The 15,823-nt window shown below is 40.2% G+C and overlaps 1 protein-coding gene across 1 annotated transcript; it reads right to left on the bottom strand.

The window, feature by feature from the left end:
- Positions 1-396: 396 nt before the first annotated feature.
- TRMT6 (tRNA methyltransferase 6 non-catalytic subunit) lies at positions 397-15,819 on the bottom strand. Its single transcript, XM_080388606.1, has 11 exons — positions 15,569-15,819; positions 13,217-13,344; positions 12,691-12,800; positions 9,726-9,817; positions 9,554-9,637; positions 8,231-8,355; positions 6,625-6,989; positions 6,300-6,385; positions 2,932-3,034; positions 2,761-2,847; positions 397-1,373 (listed from the first exon to the last, which is right to left on the bottom strand). The coding sequence occupies exons 1-11, from the start codon at positions 15,712-15,714 to the stop codon at positions 1,200-1,202; spliced, it is 1,500 nt and encodes a 499-aa protein (XP_080244732.1). The 5' UTR covers positions 15,715-15,819; the 3' UTR covers positions 397-1,199.
- Positions 15,820-15,823: the final 4 nt, after the last annotated feature.

Raw genomic sequence — 15,823 nt, 5'->3', positions numbered from 1 at the left:
TAAGAAGGTTACAAAAACCAGAACAGAGCAGACAAAAACCTGAAGATGCACTGCACCTGGTCACTTAGGAGATGGCTTTTAACTGCTGCTTTACACACAGTATGACCCTGGTTTGTTTTAAGCTAATGGTGTCCTAAAAGAGCATTACTCTTCTCAAAATACAGAATGTTACGGTTTGATGAAGTCTGACAGCCTGGTCCCAAAGCTCCACATTCCCCTGACGCCTACGCTGAAGAACAGAAGCCAAGTCCTGCTGGCTGTAGGAACTCCCACACGGGCCCAAAGCTCCCACTGGGGGCTCAGCGGCGTGCAGCCAGCCAGGGTATTCTCTTCCTAAGGCCTCTGCTAGACCTCTATTTCCAAAAAGAGGGAAAAGTAAGGAAGAGGAAGTGAATCTCATTAGGAAAAACATCCTGCAGTTTAATTGAAGTGGCAAACGCAAAGTTAAAAAAATTAATAGAAAAGCTACACATCATGAAAGATAAAACAGTAGAATACACATATATACATGTTGGAGTTTTCAAAATAGTCCCATCTTAAAATAAAAACAAGTAACAACTCTTTGGAAAAAGACAGGCAATACTAATCGAGACATTCTGTTTAAATATTTGGTATTTTAATTTACAAACATGCACTTTCTCCTCTGTATGTACGTCAGGAAAACATGGGTCATGCTGTAAAGTTGTGCTATTAGTATTCTCTTTTTAGCACTCCTTTAGAAAGAAGAGCCTATGATTTTTGCTGTTATTTTACTTCCTTAAGTTACTGAACAGAGGTGGTTCCGTGCCCAGAGGGGGAGCAGATCACTGCGTGTGCTGCTCAACCCTGACCTGTTCTGGGAACACGGAAGGCCGAGTTAGGCGCGTTGGTTCGGACCCAACCTTTGCACAACCTGCTGCTTCCTTTCCGCTTTTGGCAACAGACAGACAGAATGCCTTCGCTCACGTTCATCTTCTCTTCTCTCCAAAGTTACTGTGTTTTCAGTGTGGTGTTTGCTCCCAAGGGTTTTTCTTCTCATTCTGATCATGTAAAGTGGTAACAAGCGAGACAACCCTCCCTGCCACACAGTTCGCTGCTTTCTGCTGACAGATGGATGACAGGCACAACTGCTGTGCTCTCAGGAGCACAGGAAGCAGACTTGTTATTTTGCTAACAGTAAAGAGTCCTGAGATCTAAAAACCAAATCAGTTCTTCAAACGTTAACAATGAAGGTCTTGAACTTTGCACCTTTTTGATGATGGCTCTTCTGTCTTCAGCACTTCTAAATTACTGGAATCAGATCTGCCCTTATCCAAGACAACAGTTATACCAGACAGAAGGTACCCTCCACCTCCGCTCATGGTCAGTTTTGGATGGCTTCGATCTGGTAAGACCTTTAAAAAAAAAAAACACAAACCCCAAACCAAACAAAAACCCAAGCATCTGTAAAGACTCACTCTGTATGTGCACACTAAATTGTGTCATTTAAGCTTACAGTGTAAGATGTAATTTGTTTTTCCAGCCACCGCAACCAACAGTAATTTGGAAAGTGTATTTATCTTCAAAGGGCAAAGTACCTGCGTGGCAGAAACCAGGTACAGAAACAGGTGAGAACACAGGCTGCTGCCCCACTGATTACTTCTCCATGGCATTTCCAGCAAAGTGACAAAGCCGAGGTTTGGGGTGCATGAAAGCCTCATTAATGTGTTCAGAACTGGGGTACTCCAAAGGACTGCAGCTGGCCTCACAAACCAACACTAAGTAATACAGTGATTTCCAGCTCTGCCACTATCATCTTTACGCAGCTGCTCCTAAGACAAGATACAGCAATGAACCATCGCCTTCCGCTACGTTAAGACGTTCCGTAAACATCTCCTCTTCAGTTACGCCTCCTCCTTGCTTTGCCTGCTGCTGCAGGTCTAAACTGATTTACTCGTGTCGGTGCGACAGCGCAGCCTTGTTCATAACTGCACCTGGGCACAGGAAGCCTTGCCAGGCCTAACCCTGGTGAACACCTTCCTCTGTGAATCTCCCAGTCACTCCTGACTGGGTTGCCTGATCAACAGTCACTCATCGTGGCCACCCATGCCTGAATTAAGTCATCCCCTCAATAATAATTCCTTACAGACTCCAGCAGCCTATGGGCAGGAGAAAGCTAGTGAGATGCAAGAACCTCTTCAGAGGTGGTGAGCTGCTTAGGAATCAGACATGCTCCTGCTTCTCCATAGCTGAGAGGGTACTCCACATTTGCAAGCGTTCCTTGTTCAAAATGTCAGTCAAACTGACATTTTTCACTGTGGAGATGTTTTCCCCCCTCATCTTGTTCAGTTCCCAGACCAGAAACTTCTTGTTACTTTAGTTCCAAGGCACCAACTGTGTAAGACACCACCATTCTTAACATTACACTTTTTTTTTTCCAGCAATCAAACCAACTGGAAATTTATAAACACTTCTAATACTTTGCTACATCTCTCTGACACGACATTACATTGTCCCTCACTTCAGGCTAACCACTAAAGCAGCACAACTACTGAATCTGTCAGTGCTGCAAATATTTCAGCAAATGTTTAAATGAAATGCTTTGTAAGAATAAAATAAATATTTCCATTTGAAATTCCTGCAATGAAGCATTACAATTCTTCAGAGTATTTTCCCACTGCTCTCAGGAAAACAAAGGCACAAGGTTACGCACCGTCTGTCAGTTCAAACCCCGTATTTTCAGAGCGCGCTTCGCTCCCCAGCACCCGTGCTGTTTTGACAGCCATTTACTGTAATCCTTACCTGGTAGTTTCGTAGCCAGGTTTCAGACAGCTTTAGGTTAATAACACCGCCTCTCTCCCTCAGCTTTGTGTAACACTCTAATAATGGCTTAAAAAAACCAAATAGTAGGTTACACAGCAGAACAGTCTTAAACTTGGAACTATAAGAGCTGAAGTAACATACTTGATTTACCTCTTTATACTGGCAGTAGACAACAAAAGGCCTTGAAGGAGCAACAAATTCCAATAATGAAAGTAATAAAGGAGTGGGGTGAAACTTGCTGGCTACAATTAAGCTGCAAAAGAAATTTCACACACATTAGTTTTCTGCTTCTAAAACCTATTCATCAAGTGACATTTTCTCCTACTTAGCACAGCAATCAATTATAGCTTAAATGTTGCTAATCAGCATGTTTTCATGGCTCTAGTAACTCCCCAAAGACAAAAAAATATCATGATTTCCTACTTGCATAATTGAGAGGATAAATCACTTGTTCCCCAATGTGCCATATACTTGAACGCACTGCAGAAGCACTCAGTTCAGCTGGGTTGAGCTCCACAGTAATTCTCACGGCCCAAGAATTTGCATGCTGCTTTCTCTACCCTAAGACCATTGTCCAAATAAAATTCAAATTTTGTGACTGCTACTTGTTGCTTAGAAGGTAACTTCAGTTATGATTCTTTAGACTGGGTAATCTTCATTACAGACAGTTTTGTATTAAAAAGTTATTATTTAAGGAGAAAACAATCCCTTAACGGGCATGACTAAAAATCTTTTAAAAATAAATTATGTCCTTGCCAACTTAAAGGCTTCAAATTTTATTCTTCATCCTCATTTTAATATCATAGCATAACTTGGACTTACAGATGGTTATGATTCTCTACAGATAGGGAGTTTTAATAAAAAAAAATTCACCGCTAAACTAGATTGCAAGAAATGATGGAGCGAATTAGTTGTTATATTTGTGCAGAAGAATGTGCTAATTAAACTACTTCTCCCGTACACAAATACCCTATGAGATGACCCATCAATTAACATTTGTTCTCCAGGGGAACATACAGCGCTGGAGACACCGTTAAACTTACCTAACAAAAGCAAGGTAAAAACAGGTGTTCAATTTTCTAAACACAACAGAGATAAAGAGCTGAAGCAATTCTTTCACAGTTGTTTCATTCTGGCATTGTGCTGGCCATGGCCTTGTGGGCTATTTACTTCAAACCCTAACTTCAAAAAATTTATGCTCGGTAATTTACCAAGCAGACCATAAAGAAAAAAAAGATTCCAGACTGCCTGAGAAGGCTTGGAGCACTGCAGTGACTGCCAGGAGCTCGGCCAGACAACAGGAAGGTAAGGGAGAGATGAGACTGTGAGAAATCAACTGCTGCGCTCTCATATGGCAGCACATATTGCTGTCAGCGGGCAGCCTGGCCGGGTGCAGGATTAATGTAACGGGTGAGAGGGGAGGAGAAGAGGTAGAGGAAGAGCAGGGAAGGAGAGAAAGGGAGCGTGGCCTAATCTTGAACACATGGAGTGTCTATAAACGCATTTCCACTTTCATAGTATCAGAAAAATGTAATAGTCTGTCTTAGGTCTTCTTTAAAAGAATACCAAATCCCTAACGGCTATCTTCCTTTTTCCCCCTCAAAGACTGACAACAGACTTCAGCTCTCATAAATGGAACTGAACAAACAGATCCAGTACAAGCAGTGTTTTACCATGTGACAGCACAGAAAATATAACTTTAATAAAAAAAGTTATATTAAATAATTATTCTACAGTATATACATTTCTGTAATTTATATACCTATATGTATAAAAATAATAATTAAAAAATACTAAAATTGTATCTTCTACATTAAATAGTACATACTGTTAAATGCAGGACCTCAAGAAGTAATTCTCCGGAGGTCAGTGCCCCAGCTCCAGTGTTACCCAGCTTCCACCTATTCTGTCCCTGTTTCTCTCTTGCAAAACAAAACAAAACTAAGCATGCAGGGAATATGGAATCGAAAACTCAAACCTCCCTGCCTGCTTCCACTCCTGTGCCAAGTTGTTAGTCTGAAGCATTGCTTTATTCCATGCCAGTTTTTCCTGGCTTAGCAGTATAGCACCCTGCGGCTCCTGGTCTAAACAAGCGGTGGGCTAGAAAAGGCAGGTGACCCAAGGCAGGGGACCCCGACTGCAGCTGGGACAGCGCCTTCAGGCAGCCTGAACTCCCCTCCTTTCCATCATACCGAAGACCTCCTAAAGCAAGAAATCCCTCACCCCTTCAGGTATATAATTTATTATAGCTCTCACGCATTACAAAGGGCAAAAGAAGTGTACATGTGATTGAAGACAAACGAACAAGTGACAAATGCTAGATAGGCTGCCTTGAACTCAAACAACAACTGAATACAGTATTTTATGCTACAGGAAGAATCAAGTAAAGCCACACACTAATTTTCACTTTGCTAATCGTGCACAGACATTAATTATAACAATGGGTGCTGGAGATATGGGTAATACCAGAACAAAACACAGCCACTGTTCAGGCAGTGTAGTGGTCATCCACAGGCACTGCCCGTGGCGCTGCTGCCGCTGAGCAGAGGTGCAGTATATTTTACAGACCTCCTTTACCTTTTTATTGCTTAGGAGAACCCAGAGTGACCTGTCTCTGCATCTTTATAGAAAAGGCTAATTCTACCACTTAAATATGCTAGATGAGATATACTAAAATATGAATGCACATGAGTTAACACATTTCATAATAATAAAAACAAAAATTATACACAGGCATTTAAGCATAACCAATAAATGCATACTAAAGTTTATCCGAGCAGAACAGCTTTATTCCTAGTGAGCCAATATTGTTAGGAGGAAAACACAAACTTGAAATGTTATTAAATTAACGAAATCAATGTTACTCAATTAACTTAAATCAGTTCAGCAATGGCTAAGAACATCGTGAAAAAGTCACTACCACTAAAAATATACTTACACTACAGTGGGGCTGAATTTCTAGGAATCTATTTATCGTATTTGTTTTAAACTTACGATATGAAATCTTCACATTAAATTGTTCCTTGGGAACAACAGACCCTGGCTAAAGCAGGTAAAACAAAGTTATAGAAAAGATGAGTTTCTAAAAACAAACGAACCAAACTCCCAAGGCAACAAACTTAGTTACAATTTAATAAAATCAAAACCCTCAGGTGTTGTGGGGTTTTTTGCCAGTTAGAATTCTGTGATTGTTATCAGCAGTCATTTTGTATTAAATTCTACCCGGATTCTGTTTCTCTTTGGACAAAATAGGTATTTTATTTTTTTGTTAATGTTTACTCATACCTAGTCAGGAAACTATGGCTTTTAGATCAAGACATTTCAAACCATTTAAATAACAAAAAATCTCAACTGGGTAAGAACCAAACAAAACCCAAGACACATGGGGGCTGACTGCTTGTTTGTAAATATTAAGAAACAAAATAGTCTTCCTAAAATAAAGATTTTGTTTCAAAGGAAATTATTTTCTATAGATGTGTTTTCAAACAGAAGACCTTTCTGACTACAAACAAACTCACCCATCAGCATTCCTCTCTCTCAGCAAAGCAGCAGTTTCTATCAGCTTTTTCCTTCTCTCCCATTGTTTTCTTTGCTTTTCCCGAACCTTTAAAAAGCAAAACAAACAGTTTGCACTTCAACTGGTTATTATATATTGGATCACTGTTGCATGGACTGAAGTTTCATTTTTGGCATCTTAGATGGCTTAACGTAAGACAAAAGACAACCTCCAGAGTTCCATTGTAACACCTGAATAAGCTGTATTTCAGCACGCCTGATTCAGACGGAAAAATTTTAAGTATATAGACCTTGTAAAACTCGAATAGCCATAATACATATTCTTACATTTTCTTTATTTTCTTTTTCTTTGTTTTCTTTAAATTCTACATCTTCAGCATTGATGTCCATTGTTTCTTGCTCTTCTGTTTGGTTGATCTCCATAGCTGCTTCAGTAGCAGATTCCTCTTCTGTTTCCTGCAGGGAAATCTGCTTCTCATCAGTCACTCCGTTGCTTTCTTCTTCCCCTAGCGCATTATCTTCAGGTTCTGAGGGCAGAGTCTCTGTAGAAAATGTCCCAGAGAGGAGACTATCCACTTTGCTGAGAGGAAATTCATGAAGATTATTGAAAAAAACTTTTGGAAATCCAAAACAAGTGGTAGCAGCTCTAACAGGCCCCCCTCCTGGATACATCTGAATAATGGATCCATAGCCTATGAAAGCAAAAGAATCAAAAATACGTTGGAAAGCCAGAATTTCTTAAATTGCTTCAAATTTCTAATTTTCTAAAATGCTTAAACAAAGCATTCATTTAAGAATAGGTAAGTAATTGCCTGCTCTTAATCTAACCTTCGTCAAATTTAACAAGCTGCTGAAGTACGCCTTGCGATAGAAAATTCTTATTGGAAGGACAACAGTTACTGCAACTCAAAAGGACAAGAACTCAAAGATTATGCATGTATTGAACATGTATTTAGGATTAGCACAGAACATGTAAGCAGTGACAAACTCTTAGAAAAGCTAATTTAATTAACAATTAGAAGACAAATTTTCTACCATATTTGTTACTTGTAACTATGGAGTGGTTTTGATAAAAAAGAAAAGCTAATTTAAACAGCATTAATAGGCAAAGGATTTCCTCAACATCCAGACTCTGAAGGAAGAGCTGTCAGATGTTTAAACATACTGACAAGAACTTTTCAATAGTTACACTGAAACTGCACTTTATTTAATTGACTTCAGAAAGCATCCCTATGGCCAAAAGTTGCTGAAACAAAACCAATTTATTGCATGACTGCCTGTGTGCCTCTCAGCCAACAAACAGCACATCTGGGTGCACATCACATCACACTTCCTACCTTTCTAGGCTTCTGGAATATAATTGTCATCTCTGCCTAGTGTCTTTGAATGACTTATGATGAAACTAATTAACTGAGTTTGAGACATAAAACCCAAGTTGATCTTCTCCTAGAATACGCACATGAAAATGTCACATGCTACTTTTAAAATATACATTTTGCAGACATTAAATCTCTGGTGCAATGAACAAGAGGAATGACAACATTTTCAGTGCTGCAGGCTTTCTGAATTCCAGTGTCACGATCTCAGATTTCTACTACTCACTTTCCTGGACTTCCCACGTGCCTGGGAAGAATATGCATACAAACTCCTTGCAGCCTTTTCTGAACATGTCACTACGCTAAGACAGAAATTAAAAACAGATCTACATACAGTGATACCTACTTTACATTTTGTATTTTTTTTTAAATAGTGGGAAAAAAAATCCAACTGAAATACGCAAAATACAGCTTTCTCCAACAGAAAAACAAGCGTCTCTCTGAACTGAGAAAGTATTCTGAAATAATGCCTTTTCACAGTATCACAGAGATGTGCATCGCTTAAGTTTCAAGTAAGCCCTCAGTCTGCTCCTTACTAAAGCCACCGTGTTACTTGCCTCCCATTCGCTCCATCACCGCACCCAGCACAAGGCCTGCACATGTTTCCATTACAATCATCTTGTTGCCAGCACGTATGTTTCCTAAAGTCAACATCTGAGCCAGGGTGTCATATCGCAAGTGGCTAGAAGACAGAGGGGTTTAAGATGTATCAAGTTAGTTTTCTTAGAGTTATAGATGCTGCGTATTATTAGCTCAGGAGCCTGTCAAAAAAAGTTGGATTACAGGTCGATTTTCAGGAACAGCATCAGTGGTCTTCAGAGTCACCATGCGGAAACTTACAATTAACCACCCAGTAATAAAGAAGCATTAGAACAAAAAATTAGCAAACAAGAAATCAGCAGGGAAGAGCAAAAGCAGGACGTAAAGTAGGGTGCGCATACTGAAGTGGACATCTCATGCTGTGTCAGTCAGACAAAATATTTTTAAACTTCTTTTGTTTTCTCTGGCATGTCAGTTTTGTAAAGAACAAACGGTATTTGAATGCATTTCCTAATTCTTAAATGTTTTCTTTATGATTTTCATCTGTTTTGCAGTAGCACACACCGCGTGCAATCCAAGATCAACACCTAACTAGACTTACTGCAGCGCATGCACTGAAGAGACTCAGCGACGGCCAAGGAAATTACAACCAGTCTCAACAAATAAAGCCAAGCGAAGGAGATGGGGGAAGGAGAAGGATAACGGTTTGAGAAGCCTTAAATAACAGAAATGTGAGGGTTTTAAGTCTCAGCATCTCAGCCTTAAAACCAATGAATTCAGTACATCTTAAAAAATGTCTGTAACAACGTATCATTTAATTTTGGTAAGTGAAAATCCAATGCGCTAGATCTCTTACCATTGTTCCCCCCAACTCCCGCCCCCCAGCATTAACCAAGTTTTCAAATTCTGGAGACTTCTGACTGAAGAACATTTTGAATCCCTAGCACATTAAGGACAAAAGTTCCTGCTTCTGGCAGGTGGCTTGTTATTTTGATTACTGAGCCAGAAAACAAGAGACAATACGCACTGACCCAGAGAAGAGATACCTCTGAAAATGCAAGAAGCCTGTCTGCTTAGGTAATTAGCAAGACGGTGGTGGTAGGGAAATGGTAAACGCTGACACTACATGCAGAAGAGTTTTCCTCTTTGCTGCAATAGCATACTGATTCATTTTCTATATCACATTATTTTTCATTAATTTGCAATCTTTCCACTAACAGAGAAAAAAAAGAAGAAATGCGAGTATTGTCTACTCTGGTATAATACAGGTATTTTCAAGAATATTAAAATATCTTTCTGTTATAATTTGGAAAAAAAAACAAAACAAAATGGAAACTCACTTAATTTTTCCAGGCTCCCTTGCATAATACATTGTTGAAAGAATGCGAGTGGATGGTTTCACAATTGTAATAACTGCTTCATATCTGTATGAAACACATAGTAATAGTCTTATTTTTAGCTCAACATATTAGAGGACTACTAAGTATTTTCCACATTTTAAAATTAACTTACTTTTTTTTCTTCTTCTTTATGTATTTATCTTGAGCAAATTCTGTTTTGTCTCTGAATGTTGTACTGTTCTCTATTAACTGTTGAACTATTTCCTTGGAAAAGACAATTATAGCTGGTATTTATTTCTCGTGCATTTCACATAAAGTACTTTTTCAAACAAACACTTGAAATATTTTCTTCCAGTAGAGGCAAGTATACTGTTACCTTCCACTGCCATTAATGGCAAACTAAATTTCTATTAATCAACATGACAAGTGAGGCACTACTCTTGACTATGTGCAGAAATTTAATCATATACTTTTGTCTCTAGGTGTTCTCTAACTACGTAATGCCAGCATAAAAATGATAAAGCTGAAAACGCTTATCCTGGAAATGGGGTATTTTGTGGGGAAGGAGCCCGGTAGGTGCCAAAGCTAACTCATGAGAGAGGGCAGACTCGTAAGGCCAGAACTGAAGAAAAAGCAGGGTTGTTCCTTTCAGCATCAGCAAGTCATTACTTCAGCCCTTACTGTGAAGCCTCAGTACCTAAATATTCTTATCCCGTGCCAATGTAAATGAGACTATACTGCTTTCTCCAAGTGATTAGCTACTTTAATTATCCTGTGTTTAGAGCGAGGCTGAGTTATGTTTATTGTCAGTTATTACAGAACAACTGACATATATTCTGTTGGGCTAACATTCCCCATAGTAACTGGATTGCATGACAGTACCCTAAGTCCTGCGTGAAGCTATACAGGCAAAAATATTTTACAAAAACAAAACAACCTGATGTCATACGCAATATTTACTTTAATCCAACTCCTTCTCTGGGTCTCTTTGTCTGACTTCAGCATCTCCATCTCTGAGGGTATCTTTTTTTCCATCTTGTGCTAGTTCTTCCCTTATACTCTGCTACTTACCAGACATCTCCCTTACACCACTTCATTTTGTCTGCCTCCCAAACTACGCTAGATTCCTGTACCAACTCCTTGCACAATGTCTATCTCCTCAGCATTTACTATTTCCTACAATACTCCCCCCGACTTCTTCCATCTCTAGCTCCCAGGTTTTCCCAGAATTCCATTTTTTGTTTCCTGGTCTCTTCACTCTAATCTCCTTTTGCCAATCCAACTCTTCCTCATATGTTCAGGTTCCAGCTGGAGGGATCATTAAGACCTCCAAGAAAAAAAAAACTTTCATTGCTCAGGACTTGTCCCCATGCCTGCAACAGAAGAACAAATGCTGCAGAGTGGTATTTCAGTTGTTCAGAAGTCGTTTAACTGCTAAAATTGAAAGTTTCTATTAAACATGCAGGAAAAGTATTAGTCTAACCTGGCCTCACAGGAATTTGGAGAGGGTAGCGGTAGGGCAATGACAAAAGGAGTATTTTCAATGCAGACATTGCATCTCCCATTGTGCTTTAAGAACCTGCTCCAAAATACAGTGGTGCAAGTACTTCTTACTTGCTATTGCTGCTTTTCAAGCCATTATTTCTTAAAAGTTCTTCAAACACTTAAAATACACTATTAGTGGTGTGAAACAGCATATCTTTCTTCTTTTGCCTTACTCTTGGAAAAAGTTAAATGCAGTGTCTGGGCTGTTTGGGTCGGGTGTTTTTTTTCCCCAGTAAATTTTCAGTGAGGAAACTGGGGAATATTTCCCTAGGGTAAGCAAAAGCCAAAAAGGAAGCCACTGCACTATGCAGTGCCCTGGGAATACATGCCACTTCATGTCTTCATCCTAACACCTATCCCTCAAGACCTGGGAAGGATTTGGGAAGTGATGGGAAATCAAGCCCCATTAACACTGAGGTTGGTTTATTTCAAATAACAATCATCTCTAACCGAGCCTGTGTCACAAAGACATGCCATTCACAGTTCAGATTTTACCAGACACTTATGGAAGAACAATGTCTATTGCTGCTAATATAACACAGTCAAAATGAATATTCGGCTACAGTTCAGAAACCAGAGTTAACAAAGTAGGATATTTTAATAACCTAAGATAAAAAAGTATGGTAGATGTATGGCAGAGACACACTGAGGACATACAGAAAAGCCAGAGTGATCTGCCACAGATAATGAGAACGAAAAGAAAACATCAAAGGTATCAGACTGATTAGTACGTTCTTTTCAAAGAGGTAACACAACTAGCAGCACAACCCTGGAAACAGAGGAAATACCATCCCAAACTCCTTAGAGCAATCCGATATTAAGCAGGCAAAAGCAGAACAGCTGCTCTAGAGAGCAGCAGCAAACAGCCAGATGCAAACAGGAGATGAACTTGATGTAAGCAGGAGCACTTTCTTATTTTTATTAGAAAGGGTAAACCAAAGGTAAGAGAGAATTTTTGCCTGTGCAGAACACGTGCAGAACAGAACTGGCTGCAAAGGTTCATTAACATTTAAGATGGCCTCACTTCTTTTTGACAAAGTGCAGGGTAAAAACCAATCCGTGTTCTAACAGAACAGAACTGATCTCTTGACAATATTCTTAGCTTTTGAGGTGCAGATAAAACACAGGCATCACATGTTCAGTAGGTACTGTCTAGAGGCACACTGACAGTACACTTGTTAAACAGTGTTACCTTTCCTACACCTTTGATAGCTTAATTATTGTAAAATTTTAATATATCTGTAATATAGAAATATAATTTTGCATCTTAGAAACAAACAAAACTAAAAGGTGATTATGCGAGCTCTATTTCCTTAATGTTTGTTATTTCCTTTTGTCTGTTATGACTTTTGATGCTATAAAAATTAATCTTTTACTTTCTATTGACAAATTTGCCAACCTTACATGAAGTTTTCTATGAAAAGAGCCTTTGCATTTTTGTAAAAACAGATCTTTAGAAAAAACATGACTTGAGCAGAAGAACAAAGAAAAAGCACTGAAGTCTATGCACCAATAAAAAGAATAGGCTAATTCATAAACTGAAATATAACCATCAAGGTAGCACAGAAATGACACCAAAACCTTATTTTTACCTGTCCTTTAATACCCTTGTCCTTCAAAGCCTTTATGTCATCATGAGTCAGTTTTTGAGACTTTCCATCGTCAACTATGTTACGATTATCTGTACCTGCTTCTTTTGTTTCTAAAGGAAAAGGATATAGATTTGTAAAATCTAGCTCTAAATATCTTCACATTGGAGAAACATAGATTTTAGTTTCACAGAAAGCAGACTTCTCAGGATTAAACCCACATGCTTCATGGCCTTGCAAAATATTGCCTAAGCAATCAATGAAAGGTAATATGTAAAATACACCTTTAGTATATATATGCACCCAGACTAAGGTTCAAATTTTGTCCCATATTAAAAAGCTGATTTGTTACAGGACTAGTGAAACAGCAGATCAAGACAAAACCATGCGCTTTCATGACAGAAAGAATATAAGTGGCATTAAGTTAACAAATGATTAATAGAAAGCTTTTCTATCACCTTTGGTATTATCAAAGAAACAAATGAACTGGAACTCGTTTTTCCAAACACCAGTCAATCCTCTGTAATACCTGTGGCAGTCTCTCCCACCTCTTGCTTTGGCTGGAGGTTTCCACCGCTGGTTACTTCAAATGTAGTTCCATAAATATGTCCAATGGCATTATCCAGATAGAACCATTGCTTCTCAAAAATAATTTTTCTGAAATAATAAAGAAGTTAATTATATTAAAAGCATTATTTTTACCATGTCTGAAACCCACAATAATTGAAACTGAACTATAGCTTCATATAAAGATGTGCACATGTGGCACTTAGAGACATGGGTTAGTGGTGGGCTTGGCAGTTCTGAGTTTACGGTTGGACTTGATCTTAAAGGTCTTTTCCAATCTAAATGATTCAATGATGTATGCCATTTTTACCTATATCCTTGAAGAAAACCAGGACAAGCATAAGAAGTGAAATTAACCACAAAACCACATTAAACTGAAACTGATTAGGAAAAGAACAAAGAACTTAAATGGAGCATATAGTAAGAAAAATATTTTTTTCAGTTCAAAAAAATTGTAAAATGGCAGATAAAATAAGGCTATAATATTTGAATTATGCAGTACCATTTCTGACAGAGAAAGTCAGAACAACGCAAGGAATGAAATTAATTAAAACTTCATTAAATCTAGGCTGGGTCATGCAGATTACTGCAAAAAGAACCTGTATTTTGCAAAGCTCCTTTGCAATAATATTTGCCAAAAGCCTATGAAGAAAACTGACAGTACAGAGCGACTTGTAAGCCTAGAAATGTTTAAATAAAACAAAAATTTTAAAAAAAGAAAGGATTTTACTATCCCTTTCATTTTGATTGCACTAAGGAAGGTTTACATTTTTCCTTCTTCACACAAAACAGGATCCACAAAGCCTTTAACTTTCAGGGTGACCTACAAAGGTTTCCTTGCTGACCAGAAGGGAACTGGTCTGGTCTGCTGATCTTGTCAAATGAAACTGGTACCAGTGTATGTGCCACAATCACATCCGAATCAAAAGCTACCACTATGACCTCTTATTATACTCACCACTAACTCTGAATCTAAGCAAACAGGTTGAGTTCTTTTGTTATTTCCAGCATTCTACTGACTGAAGTATGCAATTCGTGCATGTATTTTACATACACTATTTGTATCCCCAAATACACTCCAGAATTTAAATAAAGCATAATAAAGTTTTGTCACGTTACCAAATCCTTTTCATAAAACGTTAACGTTATACTTGCTCACATGAAGTCTATTAATCCCTAACAATCCAGACTTTAAAAGGCTAATAAATTATTATAGAAGACTTGAAATGACTGGAGAAAATTTAAATAGATGAAGAATAGTGTGCAGGTGCTCAAATTTTGATGACCATTCTAAACAGAATATCCAACCACAGCTATTGTCTCATGGTCCTGGAGCATCCTTACCCTCATCAGATTATAGAAAAGGAAAAGTTAAAGCAAGAGTTATTTAATTTCCCGTGACGTTATTTACTCTTCAATATTTTTTTATTCTTTCTTACAAGAACTGAAGAAGGACCTAATGAACAGATCTTGGCATGCTCTGCAGGCTGTCAGAGTAACTACCTGATTTAGGTGCCAGATCCTACTGGTGAACGTTTAGCCTGTCAATAACCAGTACTCCCAATTCCTAGGTCTGAGCTATGCCATTTCTAAACCAGCCTCATTCAAGCATAGCACCTTTAAATCTCCATGCTACTGAACCAGATGCCTGGCCACATTACCCAATACTGACTTCTACACACTGGTCTACAAAATTGACTGCTGCAATGGGAGGAGCCCAGGCTGTGTCCACTGATTGTCGCATGTCCTGCTGGGGTGCAGGCGCTTCTCGCTATGCCAGCTGGCCTAGGAAAAAGAAATGGGAGAGCCTTCATAGCATCCTCGCCAAGGCTGCAGCACCCAGAGCCGACAGCCAGCACCTTCCTGCAGCCTGACGGCGATGCTGAGCCAGCCCCGCTAAGGAGGCAGCGCTGCAGCCCGCAGGATGAGGCGCCGCTGGGGGCAGGTGTGACAGGCGCTGGCCAGGCCGCTGCACCCTCGCTCCCCGTCAGCCGCACCGGCCTGACAGCGGCAGCGCAAAAACGCCTTCCAGGTCCTTAGCGAACACCGCAGCCAGGAGATCTGCCGGGTTCTTGGGCACAGGAACTAAGGCGGCATCAACACCTTTCGCGCTACCGGTCACACCGGCCGTTACCTCCGACTGTCCCGGCGTGAGAGCCGGGGTCACACCCGCCGCACCGGGACCCGCTCCCCTCGGGAGGGCTTTGCGGCCGCTGCATCCCCTCAGGGGAGGAGGGGGGGTGGGGGGACGGCGCAAAGCTCGGCCGAGGGGAGAACGACAAATAGGATCGAAAACGCCGGGCCGGCCCCTCACCTCCGCCGTAGCACGGGGACCGCTTTGAAGACGTCGTCCCGCTTCAGGACGGCACAATCCCCCTCACAAATGCGCGGGCCCGGGCCCGGGCCGCCCTCCATCGCCGCCGCACCTCGCGCCGCGCGTCGCGGCAGGGCAGTGCGCATGCGCGGCCGGGCCCGCCCACCAATGGCCGGGCCGGCCGGGGGCGGGGCGCATGCGCAGTGAGGCGGCGCGAGCCGGGGCAAAGGGAGAGTGGGCGGGGCGAGGCCCCCT

Source organism: Falco punctatus (assembly GCF_963210335.1).
Source record: "Falco punctatus genome assembly, chromosome: 5".
Classification (NCBI taxonomy): Eukaryota; Metazoa; Chordata; class Aves; order Falconiformes; family Falconidae; genus Falco; species Falco punctatus.
This window is presented reverse-complemented; position numbering and strand designations above follow the sequence as displayed.

Excerpts from the sequence above, each read along its gene's own strand:
- TRMT6 (XM_080388606.1), bottom strand. The coding sequence starts at position 15,714 with ATGCGCACTGCCCTGCCGCGACGCGCGGCGCGAGGTGCGGCGGCGATG. Across the intron at positions 12,801-13,216 it reads GGTGGGAGAGACTGCCACAG|AAACAAAAGAAGCAGGTACA; the intron begins GTATTACAGAGG and ends CTTTTCCTTTAG. Across the intron at positions 2,848-2,931 it reads TCTACTGCCAGTATAAAGAG|CCATTATTAGAGTGTTACAC; the intron begins GTAAATCAAGTA and ends GGTTTTTTTAAG.